This window comes from Rhinatrema bivittatum, chromosome 6 (genome assembly GCF_901001135.1).
Source record: "Rhinatrema bivittatum chromosome 6, aRhiBiv1.1, whole genome shotgun sequence".
NCBI lineage: Eukaryota > Metazoa > Chordata > Amphibia > Gymnophiona > Rhinatrematidae > Rhinatrema > Rhinatrema bivittatum.
This window is the reverse complement of record NC_042620.1, coordinates 98,166,631-98,187,851: the sequence shown is the minus strand read 5'-3', so window position 1 is coordinate 98,187,851 and position 21,221 is coordinate 98,166,631. Positions and strand designations below refer to the sequence as shown.

At 43.4% G+C, this 21,221-nt stretch overlaps 1 protein-coding gene across 10 annotated transcripts in view; it reads left to right on the top strand.

The window, feature by feature from the left end:
* The window catches only part of COBLL1 (cordon-bleu WH2 repeat protein like 1), a 393,951-nt gene that overhangs the window by 299,743 nt on the left and 72,987 nt on the right, over window positions 1–21,221 (top strand). For all 10 annotated transcript variants that reach the window (XM_029605630.1, XM_029605633.1, XM_029605638.1 and 7 more), the window contains one exon: window positions 5,986–6,060. In XM_029605630.1, the coding sequence (XP_029461490.1) occupies window positions 5,986–6,060 (75 nt within the window). The remainder of the gene's footprint in view (window positions 1–5,985; window positions 6,061–21,221) is intronic.

The window sequence follows — 21,221 nt, the reverse complement described above, 5'->3', positions numbered from 1 at the left end:
GTGCTCACAGAACAGCAGGATGTTAGTCCTCACGAAACCCAGCCGCCACCCCGCAGAGTTGGGTTTGTTTACATTTTCTTATTTTATTTTTTGCACGTACTTTTACTATAATACAAGACTGAAGGGGGGCACCTGCTGGATGCAGGGTCAGTGCATTGCTGGGCATGCCCAGTAGGTGCCAGTCAAAGTTCTAGAAACTTTCAAAAGTGTTCCGTGATTGGGCTCCATCCTGATGATGTCACCCATATGTGAGGACTAACATCTTGCTAACCTGTGAACACCTGTTACAGGTAAGCAACTCTGCTTTCCCTGAGAGCTAGGAGCTCTTTTCACCGAGTACACACATACAATCTTTCACGGGCAGGTAAAAAAAATCATACATGTGACACTCAATACAAAAGACTGGAAAGCCCCACTCTTGCTGCTGGACTGCTGCCTTCATCTTAATTTTATTGAGTTCCTAGTTAAGTTTAGGATACTAATGGAGTTGGAATTAGAGTACTTTAAATTTACTGGTGAATTTACTAATTAATCAGCTAGTGTCCTACAACAGGATGATTAAACTTTCAGTAAGGGGTGGTTCAATAGTCTGATTTAGATAAGAGCCTCATTGATTTTTAATGAGAAAGTGTTTCTTGCTGAAAAATCAAGGGTTGAGTGGGTAGGAAAGACAGACACTAGAATTAACTATTTCTGGCTTGCTTAATACCTCAGACACACACAAACTCTAAGAATATATCCCACTATTTCACCTTTCTCCAAAATTTATAATTCCAAAGATTTCCCAAAGCTATACTTACTAATCCTATTTAACCACCATTAAATTGATCTTCACTCAAATAATTGAAGGGTTTGGGATTCACGCGCCATTAGGCGCGCACACTTCTGGTCCTCTTCTTCTGCAAAGGGTGTGGGGCCTCTGGAAGCTGGGGCTGTGGAATTCAATCCCTGGATCGTTTGCGGTTACCTCTGGACTCCTCTTCTGGGGGATGCTGGGAGCAGTATGCAGATGAGCCTTCAGGTCCTCTTCTACTGCAAAGGGTGCGGGGCCTCTGGAAGCTGGGGCTGTGGGATTCAATCTCTGGAACGCTTGCAGTGACCTCTGGATTCGTCTCCCGGGGTATGCTGGGAGCAGTATGCAGATGAGCCTTCCGGTCCTCTTCTACTGCAAAGGGTGCGGGGCCTCTGGAAGCTGGGGCTGTGGAATTCAATCCTTGGAACGCTTGAGGTGACCTCTGGACTCCTCTCCCGGGGGAAGCTGGGAGCAGTATGCAGATGAGCCACCTCTGGAAGCTGTGGCTGTGGAATTCAATCCCTGGAACGCTTGCCAGGTTTACTTCTATACAAGTTTCCAGCGAGGAGGCTGAACCATGAGGAAAAGCAGACAGAACATGCTCATTTTAGTATGTAAATTCTATTTAACTCCTAGAGGCTACAGTTTCTTGGTTTCGCTTACACATTAACAGGCCAATGCAATATTTATTTATTTAGCAACTTTTTTTATACCGACATTCGTGGGTACATCATATCGGTTTACATGGAACTAAGAGAAATAGAACGGGGTGGGGGGGGGGGTGGTGGAAGAAACGGAGGTATACAGGGCAACGGCATAACAAGAGAAGTGTAGTGGATGCAACTAACAAGGGAAATAATATTATATAAAGAAAGTTATATTAATAATAAACATAAAATAATATAAAATAAACATGAAATAGCATATATAGTGCTCTCAGGTTAGTGCACCAGGTAACACTTTATTGGACGCTCATTTTGGACACGCTAAAATAACCCATGATGCGTCCAAAACATGCATCCATTGGAGTGCATAAATAATAGCACTCATAACATGCAAATTCCATATAGATGAGGCTCTTAGCTATTAACCTGCGACATCAAAAATAGTCGCTCGGCCGAGGCACCCATTTTAACACTACAAATGTAATGCCTACCTGGGAGCTGTTATTAAAGCATGCCACACTCAAGGGCTCAACAAAAAAAAATTCCTGCTTTCTGTGGTTCCTCATAGGGGGAGAGACAGAAAGCAGCATCCCCAGGGTCTGGCCCAATGGAACCCCTGTCAGCAGTAAGTGAAGAAGTGAATAAATTAATATTAAATGTCGGGCACTTAATATTAATTTACTCACTCCTTCACTTACTGCCTATTGGTCCATTCAGTGAAAAGGACCAATCGAGAACAGCCCTATTGGGGATGGGAAGGGGGCTCTGGCCAGGCTGTTGTGGGCACATAGCCACGCCTCCTGGGCGCCCGATGCAGAGCGCTAGAGACGCACAAATTGCCCATTGCACGTCCCTTTTAGCGCAGCAGCTCATTTGCCTATTGCATCGAGCACCCAGGTGAGGTGGATGTACACACATTAAAAAAAAAAAACGTTTCTACTACCTCTGAACTTGATGAATTGGGTAACCCCACGTCTATATGGTCTTGAGCTTGAAACTGCTGGCTGGGGCTTTCAGAGGCTCCTGAGGAAAATGAAATATCAGGTATAGTACTACGGGCTGCTTGACTTACCCGACGTACTACATGCTGATCCATTGGTCCCCTACTTTCCATAGCTGCAGGTGAAGATGTCCACACTTTTGATTTTCGTTTCCTACCCATAAATGTAGGAGAAACTACCAAAAGGAAATTTTCATCCAGGGGCGCGCCCCTTTGGTGCGCGGCTTTGGCGCGCGCCGGCGGCTGCGCGCCGCAGGTGGCCCGAATTTATCTCAGCGTCCCGACCCCTTCTGATGATGTCACTCCGGGGGTGTGGTTTCGGGGCAGCGATGGAACGGCTCAAGCTGTAAATCAAGCCTCAAAAACTGCCCTCCTCTGCCGGCCTCTCGGTTGAGAGGCTTCCCAGCTGAAAGTCCTCTGGTTACTCACTGCAGGTGGCCCGAATTTATCTCAGCGTCCCGACCCCTTCTGATGACGTCACTCCGGGGGCGTGGTTTCGGGGCAGCGATGGAACGGCTCAAGCTGTAAATCAAGCCTCAAAAACTGCCCTCCTCTGCCGGCCTCTCGGTTGAGAGGCTTCCCAGCTGAAAGTCCTCCGGTTACTCACTGCAGGTGGCCCGAATTTATCTCAGCGTCCCGACCCCTTCTGATGACGTCACTCCGGGGGCGTGGTTTCGGGGCAGCGATGGAACGGCTCAAGCTGTAAATCAAGCCTCAAAAACTGCCCTCCTCTGCCGGCCTCTCGGTTGAGAGGCTTCCCAGCTGAAAGTCCTCCCAATTGCTGACCTTCCTCCTCTAGAGGAAGATAGTACCAACGACGCGTTTCTAAGTGGAGAAGCAGGACTACAGATACTTAGTTCTGCACCCTTAGACCCGCAGAATATAACCCTGACTGATGTGTGGAAGGCTATAAATGACCTTCAGAAGATTATGACAGGCTTTATGTTGCAAACTAAGAAAGGGAATGTCGAAATGAAAAATGATTTACATAAATGTGATAACCGTTTAAAACAATTGGAGGAGACAGGAAAGATCACTACAGATCAAATAACTAAACTACAGATAGCAAATAATTCCTTTATCAAAGATAGTTTGAGTACCCAAAGGCAGATAGAGAACTTGGAAAATGAGAACAGGGTTAAGAACTTAAGGTTCTTAAATTTCCCCATGACGAGACTTCTCTCTGCTATTGAGTTACTAAAAAAATATCTTAAAGAGAATTTGGCTATACTTGATGTAGATGATAAGTCCATATCCAAAATTTATTATGTAATGACCTCTAAGCTTAAGAGACAGGAAGGAGAGGGTGGGATGGACAGTATACAGCAAGAGTCCCCCAATTTAACCTCCTTCTTGGAGTCATCTATTGACGACATCCCACAAAGAGCTACTCTTTTAGTAACTTTTTGTAAAGAAAATGATAAGGTTAATATATTGCAGAAATACTTTAAAAATAGGGAAGTTCTATTTTGTGGGTATAAAGTCCAAGTATTTCCGGATGTGTCACGATCAACACAATACAGGAGGAAACAATTTCTTTCCTTGAAAGCTCGAGTATTGTCCCTAGGGGCAACATATTTTCTTAAATTCCCCTGTAAATGCCTGGTGATTTATCAAAATCATAAATTTATCTTTCAGGATCCTACACACCTGGAAGTATTTTTGACAGATAAGGAAAAGGTCTGAGTTGTTAAAGAACTGCATTTAAAAATGATAGCCCAGCAAAATGCTATTATATTATATAACATTTACTAGTTAAGTATTTCCTATTTAGGTCCTCCCATCTTGGGGACTATTGGATTTGCATCTTAGAAGTAATTACTTTTGGAATTATTTGATGTACTATTGTTATGTTGATTGCAAATTGTTTCCTGATTTTTTGCATATTTTATAATTTGTAAAAATTTCAATAAACTATAAATTAAAAAAAAAACAAAAAAAAACGTGCGCCCAGTTTGGATGCACCTTTTTTATGTGATACTGCATCAGCCTGTAATAGTGTGCTCTTGTTGTTGTGTTTGTTTATTTTTATTTTATTTTGGGTTTTTTTTAACAGGAATACACTAAAATGGAGGGGGCAGTAATCAAATTATGATTTAGGTAGGTCAGTACATATTTACCAGCATAAAATTGTTTTAATTGTTGCCCTCTTTTTGTGTGTGTGACAGTACAGGTGCCATTCAGAGCTTGTGTACTTTTGCACAAATAAAAAAAGGGCAGAGGGGCTGGAGAAGCAAAGTATGCATTGAAATCACATTTTTAAATCACCTCTCAGGGAGGATAACTTTAAAACAACTGTGCGTGGTGGCATGTGTGTGTGTGTATATATATATATCTGCGAATAGATCTAGAATAGTATTGTATAATCCATGCAAATCACATATGCATGTATTATAAAATACATGTATATCTACCTCACAACTTATGTGCAATTGTATGCTTACACATGAATACATACAATGCATTGAAAGTATTTCAATTCACTGAATACGCATAATTTTCCTTTCTATTTAAAAAATATACACACGTATGTTTTACATGTGAAAATAAAGTGAGACTTAGTCACATAAAATCAGATTTATGCACGTAAGTTGAGATATTTTAAAACGTGCACATAATTGACATTACTAGTTTACCAATTATTCTACCAGTTCATTCAAATCCTTCTCCAGATCATGAGACCCTTCTGATTCTTTACCCAAAACTCCCCCATTCACTCAGACCACCCACCTGCCATTAATACACAATAAACAAATCTAATATCAAATGCAAGATAATTAGCCGATGTAAAATTACACAAGTAAGTTTCCAAATGTATGTGTGTAAGCGTCTTTTAAAATATCAACGTATGCGCGTAACTGTTACCCATACCACAGAGCACCTCTAGATCGCCCCTTTTTTTTCTGCAGCTATATATGCATGCGAAACACAAAGTAAGCGCATACTTTCGACTTTTATAAAATAGCGATTGTGTGAATACAGGCTGCTTACATGCATATATGATGATTGTATGCATGTAAATGTTTTGAAAATTCACCTCATACTTTTCAGCACTTTCTCTATGCTTGCTTCAATGCAGTCATGAAGTACATGGGTACTTTGTACCCATGCTTTGTGCACTGGCAAGATTTTCAAAGGAGAGATGTTTCCCTATGAAGATGAGTTTACAGTGCTTGCAGGTATTTTGCTTTCCCTGTGCATGCCCATTAATTAGGTTTTAGTGTTCATATTACATTTTCAGCAATGTGCACATAATGTTTTTAAACATGCTTTGAGAGAGGCTAATTTGCATAGTTTGGTAATTCTGAAAACTAGACCTGTTTATGATACTTGGACAGCTGAGAGCTCCTGTATTTAGAATTAATTAACTATATTAACTACAAAATATTTTATCTGGATGGATTTGTTTTGCTGCTTTTAGAAGATATTAGAAATTCTGTTTAAAATTTCATATTGACGTAATGATTAAATTATGGCATTCAATTAATTTGGTGGGTTATATTCTATACATTATTCTTGTGTTTCAGTATTTGAGTCAACAGAAGCTGTGTATCAGAAACCTGGGAGTGAAGGGGCATATGCTATAGAACCATCTCCAACAGGTAACTCCTCATATTGGCAAAGAGAAGTAAAAATACAAGCGTTAAGTTAATAGCCTATGTTTAACTTTGTTGTTTTCTTCCATCATCTAACATTTGTTTACCTGAATACTCTTCATCTGACTGTTCATCATCTCTGACTGTTCACCTCCCTGATATTGCTAATGATTATACCATCAGCCATTTAGCCAAGGAAATAGTTCATTGCAAGTAAAAAAAAGTAGAAGATATCAATTATAGCCACCTTATTCAGCATCTTGAACTGAGGGTTTGGCATGAGAAATTATTATATTTGTAAATGCACATGTAAATGCATGTTGATGAGGCTATTATCTATTCCCCCGATGCAAAAAATAAATGTGCCAGACGCGCATATTTTTACTCACCAAAATTAACGCCTGCCCCGAGCATCTTGGCGATATTAAGTCAGAGGAACTAAAAAATTAGAAATGCACCCCCCCCCCAAAAAAAAAAAAAGGGGTGCTGGCGGTCAGATTAGGAAAAGGGATGCTCAACTAACAAGTGTCCATTTTCCTAACCTGTGGCTGTGCACAGATTAGGAAAACAGACACTCTATAAATGAGTGTCCGTTTCCCTAACCAGCTGACAGCCACCTTTCCCAGGTGCCCACTGCCAAGGAGGTGCCAGAGGCGCACAATTTCCCCTAGCGCCTCCTTTTTACCGTGGCACCCAATTTAAATCTGGCACCCGGGAGAGGTGGATTGGCACGTGTTAAGGGAGTGGGCAGTCAATCATGAGCGTCCGTTTAGCGCATGCTGATATTGCATTAGCTTGCAAATGTACTCCCCTAATAGTTTTACTGGTTGCGAATTAACATTTATTTATTTGTTTGATTTTTATTCTGCCTTTTGGCACTTCAAAGCAGATTACGTTCAGGTTCTGATGGTATTTCCCAGTGCGTAGAGGGCTTACAATCTAACGCCTAGATTCATCAAAATAATATAAATAAAGCAGAAATATGTCTGCAATTAAAAAAAAAAAAATTTGGCATGGTTAGGGAAATTACTGATATACTGATTCGCATAGGTAGGTTTCACAACTTGCAACACTTCATCACATCGCATGTCATTTTACATCTGGTACATAATTTTCTTTGTTTATATATACTGGCTTCCTGCAGCTGTGCCTCTTGAGGGTGTGTCAGGTGTGGGAGAGGAGATGAGTCCTTAGTTGGTTATAGTTTAGTGGAGGTTCTTTACGATTTCTGCGTGAGTTGTCTTGTTTTGTGTTTTCCTCTGTTTACCTTTACCTGTGTCTCTTGTCTATATCTGTGTCTGGAACTTTTTGTTAGTTTATCCTGTTTGTCAGTTTGTCTTTGTGTGGTGGTGGTGAAGGAGTGGTGGAGGTTTGCGGAGCTGAAGAGGATGGAGCGTGGAAAGCATGGGGAGAGGAGAGCGAGGAGGAAGGCAAGAGTGGTAGGAGGAATAGGAGTAGAGACAGGCTAAGAGATAGGGAGGAGGGAAGCAATAAGAGGAGGCGGGAGGTGAAAGGGGATAGGCAGGCAAGTGTGGCGGGGGAAGGACAGCAGATTAGGGTTAGACAGAGAGGGCGGGGGAATTGGTAGGCCAGATGCAGGAGGGGGAGGGACGGGAGCGGGGAGTGGGAGCGAGAGTCAGGCAAGTGACACCACCTCTCTAGAAATGGAAGTGGCAACCCACTCATCTGGCAGCCAGGCAGCAGGTTGGACTTGTCTTCGCACATACAAGTTCAGCGTCAAGGACAATGAGATGCTTATCGCTGGGATCCTCAAGAATTACAACATGCTTTTTGGGAGCCATGCAATGATGACATCCAGGGCAGCTAAGGGCCAAATGTGGCTCACCATTGCCCAGGCCATATCCCGACGCAGCGAAATAAAGAAGACTGGAAAGCAAGTGGCCCACTGCTACCACAAAGGCCCAGCTGGAAAACAAGTTGGCGAGCCACAACAGGTATCGACATCAAACAGCATCAAGGAGCCCCTTGCCCATGATAGTCCCTCATGTCCATGGAGGAGTGCCTCATTCAATGGCTGGGATCGGACATCTTCGAGGGGATGGATGAGGCCCTGGACACCACGCGAGCCAGGGCTGGTAAGTTCATGTTACCTGTAAATGTTAAGTCTGCTACAGATGCCCACATATTTTGGCATAAGATGCTCACATTGATTGATGCAAACTGCACATCTTATGCTAAACAGTGATTTATGCTTATGTCTTCTTTGTTTTCACAGCTCTTACCCAGGAAACCCCCGGTCCCAGCTGTAAAAACCCAGGGACCAGCAGCGTAGTCCCAGCTATCAGTGCAACCGTACAACTGCATGCTCAGACAAGATGGCATGAGGAAGAGGAGGAGCAGCAACAGGAGCCGCCAGAACAGCACTAGCTACAACAACCCCTTAGATCATGCCTCCAGCTCGATAAAAGCATTGACCTCTCCAACTTCATGGAGATAACACCCCTGTCATGAGAGGAAGATGGCTAGTTCCCACCTACCTCCAGCATGCCATGTTACTAGCAGGACACACCTGAACACCAACAAACTGAGCCTGTCAGCCTGGACATGCCAGCACTGGAGCCATAGAAAGCGCCTCATCCACCACCAACAATAGCACTAGCAGCACTTGAGCGGACTGTCCTGACACACTTGACTACATCAAGAGTAAGTATGGGCTCCACCTGCATTATATATGAGTAGAGCTAGTGCGGTTAAGGAGGGCTCAGATTATCCATATCAAAGATGTGCAGGCACAGACAGCTGCCCTTACACAGGGCCTAACCACCATCTCAATCTACATCTACAACTTGAAATCTGCCTTAACCCAAATAATTCAAAGATTGCCAAAGTCTGCACCTGTGCCATCCTTATCCTCCCAGGGTTCCATGCCTTGCTGCAGTCCCCGGCTCTCAGGATGGCCCAGAGGTAGACCCCCCAAAGATATGCCACCCCAACCAGTCAAAAGCCCAGGTAAGGAAAAGGCCATGAGGCCCCAAATAGTAAAGGATTAAACATTTCATTCAAAGATAACTTGTCCAAACAAGCCAGGCCGGTCATCTATACAGAGACAAAGATAAGATGGAAGCGGTACAGAGAAGGGCGACCAGGAAGGTGGAGGGTCTTCATCAGATGACATACAAGGAGAGATTGAAGAATCTAAATATGTACTCCCTGGAGGAAAGGAGGAGCAGGGGTGATATGATTCAGACTTTCAGATACTTGAAAAACTTTAATGATCCAAAGACTACGACAAACCTTTTCCATCAGAGAAAAATCAGCAGAACCAGAGGTCACGAGCTGAGGCTCCAGGGAGGAAGACTAAGAACCAATGTCAGGAAGTATTTCTTCACGGAAAGGGTGGTGGATGCCTGGAATGCCCTTCCGGAGGAAGTGGTGAAGTCTAAAACTGTGAAGGACTTCAAAGGGGCGTGGGATAAACACTGTGGATCCATCAAGTCTAGAGGACGTGAATAGGCAGCAAAACACTGCACAGAGCGGCAGTAGCCACAGAGGCATTCACAGAGCGGGATGCCAGTGGTTGGTGTTCCACCTTCACGGAGCGGAAGGATGGAGGGCTGCCATCTTAAAAAAAAACAAAAAACAGGGGTGGGTAAGAGTATGGGGCAGGGGTGTGGCCTGCTTATTGCAGCGGTTTCTACCCCTAATTGAGCTGGATGTTCACTTGGATGCAGATCCGGCGCTGCTCTCTACATTGGTGGTGGGGTGGAGGGGAATTAGGGCTGGAGGGTACTGGAAGCCAATAGTAACAGGTGGGAGAGAGTAAAAGATAAAAAAAATAAAAATAAATAAAGTGCGTAGCTTGCTAGGCAGACTGGATGGGCCGTTTGGTCTTCTTCTGCCGTCATTTCTATGTTTCTATATGTTTCAGAGTTTCTGTGCAGCATACATGGAAGATGCTTGCTGGGCCTGTCCTGACTACAGAGTTCCTGTGCCAGCTTGCTGATGGGGGATGGTCTACTGTCTGCCTGTGTTTCCTGCTTACTTGTTATGCTCTGCCCGTAGTCCTGCTTCCTTGATGCGGTCTCCAGTTAGATCCTGTTGGTGTCCCTTCTTATCTCTTTCTGCTGCTGCCTCCATGCTGGTGTCTTGACTCATCTCATCCTGCTGCTTTCATTAAGAACATAAGAAATTGCCATGCTGGGTCAGACCAAGGGTCCATCAAGCCCAGCATCCTGGGGCTCATGCCTCTATGATGCACTCTCCAGTCCTGGTCCTGCTGCTTCTATGCTGCCTTCTCCGGTCCTAGTCCTGCCTCCATGCTGTGCTCTCCAGTACTAGTCCTGCTGCTTGGCCCTTAGGCTTTCCTCTTTGAGTGCACTCTTTCAACATGGACTGTCTGGGCCTTTGCTTGCCATCACATATTTGTGTAGGCATCAGCTCTAATGTTAGAGCTGTAGTGTAGCTATTGAGTAGGCACTTCAACTTTCTAGGATCTTTGCAGTAAACATGAGTTTGCAAAAGATAAGATCACAATACTGTTTGTTATGTTGCCATTTGTAACAATGTATGTATATGTGTCCACTAAATGTGCAGGTCATTTCAGTTACAATGTAACGTGCTATTTGATATTTTGTCCTTGCAGAATGTGATTACCAAAGACATTGACTTTCTTTGATTCTGGTGACTACAAATGTTTAATAAAGTCACATACTTTGAAACTTCACTTTCTGGTTGTGTCTTTTCATTGTGCTTTTTTGGCTTAAGAGTTCACTAGGTAAAAGGTTTTCGACCCATATGACCTTGCATGCCGTAATGCCATTGGTCTTCCAACTAAGCACATTTCTCACATGTAAGACCATAGGGCCTAGACCATAAAGCAGAAAACTAATTGTGTGCTCCCAAAGACAGCAAGAGCAAAGGAGGAAACTCCTTACAAGTGGCTCGTTTTACCTTCTCCAGAGAGCATACTCCTAGCTAACTCTTGGGTACATGGGCATGTATGTGAGATAGGCACTGTCTAGCTAGTCTTCACTTCCATACACTGGCTGGTGGAATAGATGTAGAACTGCTTGGTTAGAGGTGCTGTAGCAATATCTTCACTCTGTTAATGACCAAGAGTTTGCATAGCTATGCTAGTGTCATAGGGCAGCTATAACAAACCATTCACCTCTTCCATTGTGAAGATCTGTCACCCTTGACCAAACAATGTGCCTTCTCTCTGGGTCTAGCACCGAATGCTAGAATCACATAAGTCTTTAGTCAGTAGCCTACTTGAAAAGTTCATAAAGTACTAGGTTTTGTTTATCTCTAGAGAGCATAAATGTGCAGCTGCAGGGCCAGACCCAGAGAGTACATAGTGTACTGGTAATTCTTGTGTGATGTTAGGTGAAGTGACACTAATCACTCCACAAGAGATTACTTAGGGCCTATTACTTGCTTCCTCACTCCACTTAAAAGGCACTCAAATAGCTTTTTTAGGTATGACAGTTAAAAAAAAAAAGTCATCTACATGCAGCCTGCTAGAGCAGACTGAAGATGATTCAGAGAGGTATGGAGAGTAGAGATTCCCCACTGCCAAAGAGCAGCCAGAGATGAGGTCTGCAGTTGCTTGGGATCAGGGAGACTTCAACAGACTGGCTCCCATCCCTGCATTGCCTTTGGTTGTTGATCTGTACTTACTTCTTAGCTAAGGATGGTTGTAGTGGCGGCAGCACTCAGGAAGGAGGGTGTCCAGGTCCACCCGTCCCTGGACGATTGGCTAATATGAGCAAAGTCGGAGGTAGAGTGTGGTCACTCAGTCCAGTGTGTACTTCAGCTTCTGGGGCTGGGTGACAAACCTCGCAAAGAGTCATCTGAAGCTGACCCAGTCTTTGGAGTATCTGGGCACACGCTTTGATAAACGGCTAGGGAAAGTGTTCACGACTTTGGAGAGAATCCTCAAGCTGCAGTTTCAGATTCTTCGGTTACTGAGCCTGTCAGTGCCCAAGGTTTGGGATTACCTGCAGGTCCTGGGGTCCATGGCTTCTATGCTGGATTTAATGCCATGGGCTTTTGCTTACATGCGTCCTCTGCAGGAGGCTCTGTTATCTCACTGGAATCCACTGTCGGAGGAATTTCAGCTTCCTTTACCATTGCCAGAGGATGCCGGGCCCAGTCTTTTGTGGTAGCTGTCATGGCACAGACTGGAGAAGGGAATGGATCTGGAAATACCCAACTAGGTACTGGTAACCATGGATGCCAGCCTCTCTGGATAGGGGGCAATTTGTCAAGGGAAGTTGGCCCAGGGACGGTGGCTGTTGGAGGAGGTGGCTTGGTCAATCAATCTACTGGAAACCAGGGCAGTGCGCAAGGCCTTGTTGGTGTTTCTTCCGCTCATTCGGGACAAGTCGGTGCGAGTATTCTCATGCGATGTGACGACTGTAGCGTACATTAATCATCAAGGCGAAACGAAGAGGCATCTAGTGATGCTGGACACACAGGAGCTGTTCATGTAGGCCGAGAAACATCTGGTGAGGCTAGCTGCTTATCATGTGGCTGGAGTGGACAATGTGCAGGCAGACTTCCTCAGCAGACAGCGTCTGGATCCGGGGGAATGGGAGTTATCGGTGGAAGCCTTTGTCTTGCTGCAAGCAAGGTGGGGCAAACCAGTGATAGACATCATGGTGACTCCAGCAAATGCGAAAATGGATTGCTTTTTCATTTGCAGATGGGAGGTCAGATCGGAGGGCATCAAAGCTCTCGTGCAACCGTGGCCAACACCTCTTGCTGTACATGTTTCCTCTATGGCCACTTGTAGGACAGGTGTTGTGGCGCATCAAGATTCATCTGGGCAGAGTGATTATGGTGGTGCCCAAGTGGCCACATCGGCTGTAGTTTGCAGATCTGCGTCTGGCGGTAGACGGGCCTGTTTGCTTGACTCATCTCTTAGGGTTACTTCAACAGGACCTGCATTTTCAGACCTGGAGTTTCACTTCTATCTAGCGAATTGGCTTTTGAGAGGTGGCAGTTCCATTTGAAGGGATATTCGGAGCCAGTGATTACAACTTTGCTTCAGGCGAGGAGACCTTTCACTTCCATGGCTTATGTCTGGGTGTGAAGAGTTTTTGAATCCTGATGTTTGCTGAATAGAGTGCAGCCCTTAAAGGTGGACATCCCACAGATCTTGGCCTTTTTGCAGAGTGGCTTGTCTGAGGGGTAGGCGAATAATTCCCTTCAAGTCCAGGTAGCATCTTTGGATTCCCTGCTTGGTAGGATTCAGGGAAGACTGCTGGCGTCTCATCTGGATGTGGCTTTTTTCCCAAACTGGGCAAAGCGTTTGCGCCCTTTGGTGTGGAAAATCTGTTCGGCTTAGAATCTGAATTTGGTTCTTCGGGTGCTGTGTAGATCTCCTTTTGAGCCAATGCAGAGGGTGTCGTTGAAGGATTTAACCCTGAAAACTGTTTTCCTGGTGGCCATCTGTTCAGCTAGACGAATTTCTGAGCTGCAAGCATTGTCATGTAGGGACCATTTCCTGCATTTTTTGGATGAAAGGTTTCTTTACGCATGGGTTCCTTCTTTTTTGCCAATGGTAGTGTTCTCCTTTCACCTTAATCAGGTGGTCGAGCTTCCGGGTTTTTGGAATTTGACCGCCGATTCTTCGATGGCTAGGGAACTTCACTTATTGGATGTGCGTCGTATCCTTTTGCGATATCTCAAGGTGATTAATCTCTTTTGGAGATCGGATCATCTGTTTGTCCTGTTCAGTGGAGCAAAGAAGGGAAATGAGGCTTCTAAGGGCACTATTGCTCGCTGGTTAAAAGAGACAATAGCTTCAGTTTACATCTGCAAAGGCTGGCTGGTGCCGAAGGGATTGCGAGCACATTCCACTAGGGCACAGGTGACCTCGTGGGCGGAGTGTCAACTGCTTTCTCTGCAGGAGATCTGTCATGCGGCAATGTGGTCTTCTCTTCACACTTTTACCAAACATTACTGCTTAGATGTGCGGGCTCCAAAGGAAGCGACATTTGTGGAGAGTGTATTGAGTGAAGTCTTTCTGGTTCCTGCCCAGAATAGATGGGCTTAGGTACATCCCACTCATCTGGACTGATCTGGGGTACGAACAGGAAAGGAAAATTGGTTCTTACCTACTAATTTTAATTCCTGAAATACCACAGATTAGTCCAGAGGCCCGTCCCCATCTGCCGAAAGACTTCCTCGCTTCTGGATATGGCTAAGCTGATTGAGCTCGCATTTGATATAATCAGAGTAATGAAAACTGTACATAGTTTGGTATATGTATGTGTTAAATCAAGGGGGCCTAGTTTGCAGGGGGCTCCAACTTTAAGTCTCTGTTCACCCAAGGTTTATTGGATATGTTAAGGTAGACATCTTGGCTTGGGTACAGGTCAATACTGAGGGACTGCAGGTGACACTCTCAGTTATGTAACAGTGCCTCTAAGAACATAAATTGCCATACTAGGTCAGATCAAGGGTCCATCAAGACCAGTATCCTGTTTCCAAGTACCTGGCAAGTAGCCAAACACTAAGTAGATCCCATGTTACAGATGGCGGTAATAGTAGTGGCTATTCCCAATGTCAACTTGATTAATAGCAGCTAATGGACTTCTCCTCCAAGAACTTATCCAAACCTTTTTTTAAACCCAGTTTCACTAACTGCACTAACCACATCCTCTGGCAACAAATTCCAGAGTTTAATTGTGCGTTGAGTGAAAACAAATTTTCTCTGATTAGTTTTAAATGTGCTACTTGCTAACTTCATGGAGTGCCCCCTAGCCTTCTATTATCCAAAAGAGTAAATAACCTATTCAAATCTACCTGTTCTAGACCTCTCATGATTTTAAAGACCTCTATCATATCCCCCGTCAGCTGTCTCTTCTCCAAACTGAACAGCCCTAACCTCTTTAGCCTCTCCTCATAGGGGAACTCTTTCGTTCTCTGCCTCCATCTGGTAGGAAAGTATAAATTAACTCGTCTGGACTGATCCGTGATACTTCAGGAACAAAAATTAGCAGGTAAGAAACAATTTTCCTTTACACATGTGAAAATGTACAAAATGGTGTCATAGGGAATATGGATAAGAAATTCACCATTTTGGAGTGATCCTGAAACATAAGTAGTAAGCTTTTCTTATCAGTTAATTTGACAATACGTCAAGAAGGGCTACACAACGAAATCCTCACAGCGCATGTGCCATTCCAAAAGGCATATAATCGTGATACACATGAGGATGGGTGAACTTCTGCCAAAGAGCTATACTGAGAGAAAATAGCAAGACCAATCTAGGCGATTACAAAGGGTCCTCTGTGCCTTCCCCAAAGAGAACCTGCTTAGCTGACACCGACCGAGGAGTTTTGGAAGGTGCTCTTTCATGAAAGTGCATCTTATCGCTAGGCCTTTGTATATAATGATTCCCTATAAATTGGGGAATTAAGATTATTTGCTCTGTTTATATGCTGATATATAATTTATTTGTTTGTATTTTTCACTGGCATTCTCATAAGCACTGGTTATATGCATATATTATATAAAGAATATAACTTTTCATACATTCACATAAGCTGTAGTCAGGTGACATATTCTTAGTGTGTTTGTATGATCCAGACTACAAGGCAAAAACCTCCATCTTCCAGCCACTACAGATGTACACTAATTGTACATTTAAAATAGGCACTTTTTAGAAGTCATCAGTAAAATTAAAAGCTATGGGTGAAGATTGTCCCAAGTTTTGATTCTAACCTCAGGTCTTCTGTTCCCTAGTTGTCTGGTGCTGTGCGGAGGCAGCATTCACAGCCCTGAGAGGAGGGAGCCATAATCATAGCTCAATGGCGACACTTAGTGGCCAGATTTAGGGCACCATGATTCACTGTTCCAGAAGGAATTCTGGTGTGTGTCCCTTGACCAGGGACTCTTGCTATCGTTTTGATGATATTTCTCGAAGTAAACTAATAATAATGACTGGAGTAAAGTAAGTTGAGAGATTTTATAAGAAAGAGAGAAAATCTTCATGCAGTTGCAAATGTAGGTTCATGGTTTCACGTTCCAGTTCTGATTGAGTCGAAAGAAGCAGGATTAAACTGCCAAATCAAAAAAAAAAAAAAATGGGTAAAACATTTTAAAAGGAGGATTCAGATTTTAAAATATTGTAGTTGAAAACGAGAAACATGCTGTAGGAGGTTAATATTTTGAAAATTACATTTTTTTTTAAATGTCTTTTCATGAACATCTCAAAATAAGGACATGAGAATTTATTCTTTATTCATCAGTTATTTTTATTGAGTATAAATTTAGAAAAATATCTAAATCTTTAAAAATAATACAATTTAGACATTTAGCAACATAATACAATACATAATACAATTTAGAACAAATATTTTAAAGGCATATGCTTTAGAAATTTAACAATTTTATTGATGAATTATGGATCTTATGTGGAATTATAACTATTTATGGTTTATTACACTTGATTCTCTATCTTACAACTCATAATTCAAAGCAATGTACAAATAAAATTAAAATTTTGATAATAGAATAAACTAATCTGAAATTAAAGTGGGCCGAACCAAAAATTAAAATTATATAAAAACATTATACATAATTAAAACTGGTCGTAAATTTAAAAGCATGATGCATAAAACTGGTCATAAATACATTTAAGACATGATACATAAACTCAGTTGTAGATAAATTTACATAAACTGGAGATAATTAAAATTTAAAAATATAATACATAAAACTCGTTGGCTCAGTGTGCTGCAGCAGTCAAAAAAAGCAAACAGAATGTTAGGAATTATTAGGAAGGGAATGGTTAATAAAACGGAAAATGTTATAGTGCCTCTATATTGCTCCATGGTGAGACCACACCTTGAATACTGTGTACAATTCTGGTCGCCGCATCTCAAAAAAGATATAGTTGCGATGGAGAAGGTACAGAGAAAGGCAACCAAAATGATAAAGGGGATGGAACAGCTCCCCTATGAGAAAAGGCTGCTGAAGGAGGTTAGGGCAGTTCAGCTTGGAGAAGAGATGGCTGAGGGGGGTTATGATAGAGGTCTTTAAGATCATGAGAGGTCTTGAACGAGTAGATGTGACTCGGTTATTTACACTTTCGAATAATAGAAGGACTATGGGGCATTCCATGAAGTTAGCAAGTAGCACATTTAAGACTAATCGGAGAAAATTCTTTTTCACTCAACGCACAGTAGAGCTCTGGAATTTGTTGCCAGAGGATGTGGTTGGTGCAGTTAGTGTAGCTGGGTTCAAAAAAGGTTTGGATAAGTTCTTGGAGAAGTCCATTAACGGCTATTAATCAAGTTTACTTAGGGAATAGCCACTGCTATTAATTGCATCAGTAGCATGGGATCTTCTTAGTGTTTGGGTAATTGCCAGGTTCTTGTGGCCTGGTTTGACCTCTGTTGGGAACAGGATGCTGGGCTTGATGGACCCTTGGTCTGACCCAGCATGGCAATTTCTTATGTTCTTATGTAACTGGTCACAAAAAAAGAAAATTAGAAAACAAGAGCTCCAACTTGAATTAAAGAAAATAGCACAGAGAGAAAGTGCATGCCAAAGTTCTATAGTGTTCCAAACACCTATGAAAAAAGAGGCTTTCAGAGCTTTACTGAATTTTAGATAGTCTTTGTCTAACTGCACAGCTGTGGTAAAGAGTTCCTATGTATAGCTATATCTTTCATTTATCTGCATATCCTACTTCTGATAAATTAAAATACGTCTGATAGTGTGGTCACTGCTGTTTGGATAGTTGTTGGTGTGGGAAGATCTTCAAATGTTTACCTGGTGTTACAAGATGTCATCTTCTTTGTTTTATCTTTGTCCACAAAGCCTTGACAGCTTTCTTATATAGAAATGCATAGGGATGCATTAAAATGCATGGATATCCAGTCATTGTAATCTTTGTTTTCAGCAATGCCATGATTTGATTTTAGCATGCCTGACGTGTTTGACTTTAGCATCTGTTATTATACTTGCCATATTTGTGGTCATTTGCAGCAAGATATATTAGTCTCTTCATCATTTCTGATATTTGTTTTTAACTGTCTTCCTCTTGCCGTCAATCTTCAGTGTATTGTTGGTCAGCTTTAGCTGCATTTAACTATCTGGCATTCGGACACAGGTAGCTGTTAATCATTATTAGCCATAGAAACAGTCTTTTTCTTTGTTGTAACAGTCTTAAAAGCAATCTTTTCTTTATCAAGTAGCAAATAAATACAAAAATCAGTTATCTGTATCACTTTACAGAGGTTTTGGGGTAGATTTTATAAAAGTACGCCCGTGCGTACTTTTGTTCGTGCACCAGGCGCAAACAAAAGTACGCCGGATTTTACGCGTAGCCACGCATATCCTTTAAAATCCGGGGTCGGCGCGCGCAAGGCTGCCCAAAATCGGCAGCCTGCATGCGCTGAGTCGCGCTGCCTGCCTCCGTTCCCTCCACCCCCCCCCCCACCTTTGTTTTAAAAGTTACGCCTGTGGGCCGGCCTGCGTGCGATTCCCCGGCCCGGGAGCTGTTTCGGAGGCCTCGGCCACACTCCTGAAACGCCCCCGGGCCGGAACCATGCCCGCGGCTCCACCCCCGAATGATGCACCGCCGCGACATGCCCCCGACACGCCCCGTGATGATGCGCTGGCCGCGACACCCCCCCCCCCCCGATTACCCCCCCCCCCCCCCAGGAAAGCCCCAGGACTTAACGCGCATCCTGTGGCTTTGCGCGCGCCGGCAGCCTATGCAAGATAGGCTTGGCGCGAGCAGGGGGGGGGGGTTGGGATAGGTTTTCGGGGGTTACTCGCGTAACCCTTTGAAAATCTACCCCATTGTGAAGTGCCAAGTCATAGATATAAAAATTACCAATAAATGAAAGACAGCTTGATATCTTTATACCTCAATCAATAATTATATTTTACATATAAATTCTTATGCAGTTACAATATTAAGTGAGTTAAAATATAAAGCAATAAAGTTACACATCAAATATACTATACCACATGCATTACATAACTACAAACACATTCCTAAATCTGTTTCAAACCTCTATTCATTTAATATGGCAAAGCAGTAATAGGAACTTGGGCTTCTGATGATATTACAGAGTGTTATTCCTGCATTGATCTGACTGCAGTATGGTACGCAGAGCTGTAGTCCTGTTAAAATGGAAGCCAAGTTTCCACTATCATATTGCCATATTTTAACAATTAAAGGACTAGGATTGTGAACTTCCTTGTTGGCTAAATACATGCAATCTAGGGGTTATTGCTTTGAGTAACATTAGTCCCCTAATGTTGGTACATGTGGGCACTAAAGACATAGGAAAATATGGGAGGGAGGTTCTGGAAGCCAAATTTAGAATTTTAGGTAGAAAGCTGAAATCCAGAACCTCCAGGGTGGCATTCTCTGAAATACTTCCTGTTCCATGTGCAGGTCCCCAGAGGCAGGCAGAACTCCAGAGTCCCAATGCATGGTTGAGACGATGGTGCAGGGAAGAGGGATTCAGTTTTGTAAGGAACTGGATAGCCTTTTGGGGTAGGGGGAGACTTTTTTGAAAGGACGGACTCCACCTTAACCAGAATGGAACCAGACTGCTGGCACTAACTTTCAAAAAGGAGACAGAGCAACTTTTAAACTAGAACAAGGGGAAAAGTCGACAGTCACTGAGTAGTGCATGGTTCAGAGTAATGTATCTTTGAAGGATACTAATGAAACAGGAGAGTTAGGGCATCCCAACAGAGAAGTTCCAATAAAAGCAAAAGTAGCGCATGTGCCTATAAGTAAAGAATCACCTGAGCTAAAGAATTCCAAATTATCCATATCAACTGAAAAGAAGGTTGTCAATACAAACAAAAAACGCACTTTGAAATGTATATATGCTAATGCCAGAAGTCTAAGAAGTAAGATGTGACTAGAATGGTTAGCAGTGAATGATGAGAGACATAATTGGCATTTCAGAGACCTGCTGGAAGGAGGGTATCCAATAGGGACAGTGCTATAGTCCAGGATAAAGATCATACAAGAGACTAAAGGGGTCATTTTTTATCCCTATCGCACTTGAAAAGGGACTTTTCGTGTACGATAGTTAGATAGGGGCGTAGTCGAGGCAGAGTTGGCACTGGAAGAGGAGGAGTCGGAGTGTTGTTGGGGCGGTCACGACGGAAACTTCGCTGGTGGCGAAAAGGTAAGACCCCCTTATCGCCACCAATAGCGCCACCTTTCTCGGTGGCGCTATTGGGTGCAAAAGCCGGCAGTGATAACACCGCGGTGGTGCGATCGCTGCTGGCTTTCACAGGCCCGCCCGCCCCCGTTACCGTGGGATTCAAAGAGTTCTGCGATATTAGAAAATCCAGGCCTAAGTGATCAGAATCTATATGGGTAGAAATCCCATGTGTGTTGGGTAAGAGTATAATGATAGGGAGTAAACTATCGTCCACCTGGCCAAAATGATCAGATAGATGAAGAAATGCTAAGAGAGATCAGGGAAGCTAACCAATTTGGCAGTTCAGTAATAATGGGAGATTTCAATTACCTGTAGCAAAAACGTTGTGTCACATACTTTTGTTTTTAGATTAAATGCTATAAATCTTTTTCCCTGTACGTACCTGGATCAGTCCAGACAGTGGGTTATATCCCCCGACCAGCAGATGGAGTCAGAACAGAGTTTGAGAGCGTCAGCATATAGAGTGACTCCAGCAGATGCGAGTGGGGGGATCCACTAGCTCCCCCAGATTGACAGGGTTTCTTCATTTTTAGTTATTTCTTTCTTTTTCTCCACAGTATTTCCCTGTCTTATGTTTCTCTTCATTTTGGATCCTTAAAGTTTAAAAAAAAAAAAAAAAGTTTTCAATTTTTGAGGAGGCGTGTGTCTGTGGCTTTGCCTTCTCTATTCTGTACTCCTTTCCTCTTCCGTTGGGGTAAGTGGAAGTTTTTTTGAGTTTCTTTCTCCACAGGTTTGCTTCTTTTTGGTGGTGCCCCATGGATGCCGGTGGTTCCAGCCGCTCCACGCGTGGTTGGGGGTCCGGCGGTTAGCAAGCTCCGCCCGTGGGTGTGTGCTCAACTAAAACGGGGGTTTTCCCCCGCAGTTACTGGACCCCTTCGGCAGGTTGTTAGGGCCATTTCCAGGCCCCCCCGCGGCACTAGCTCGTCTTTGGCCCCCCCCCCCCCCCCCCCCGAGGCTTTTCTTTTTCCCAGTGCTGACATGCCGTGG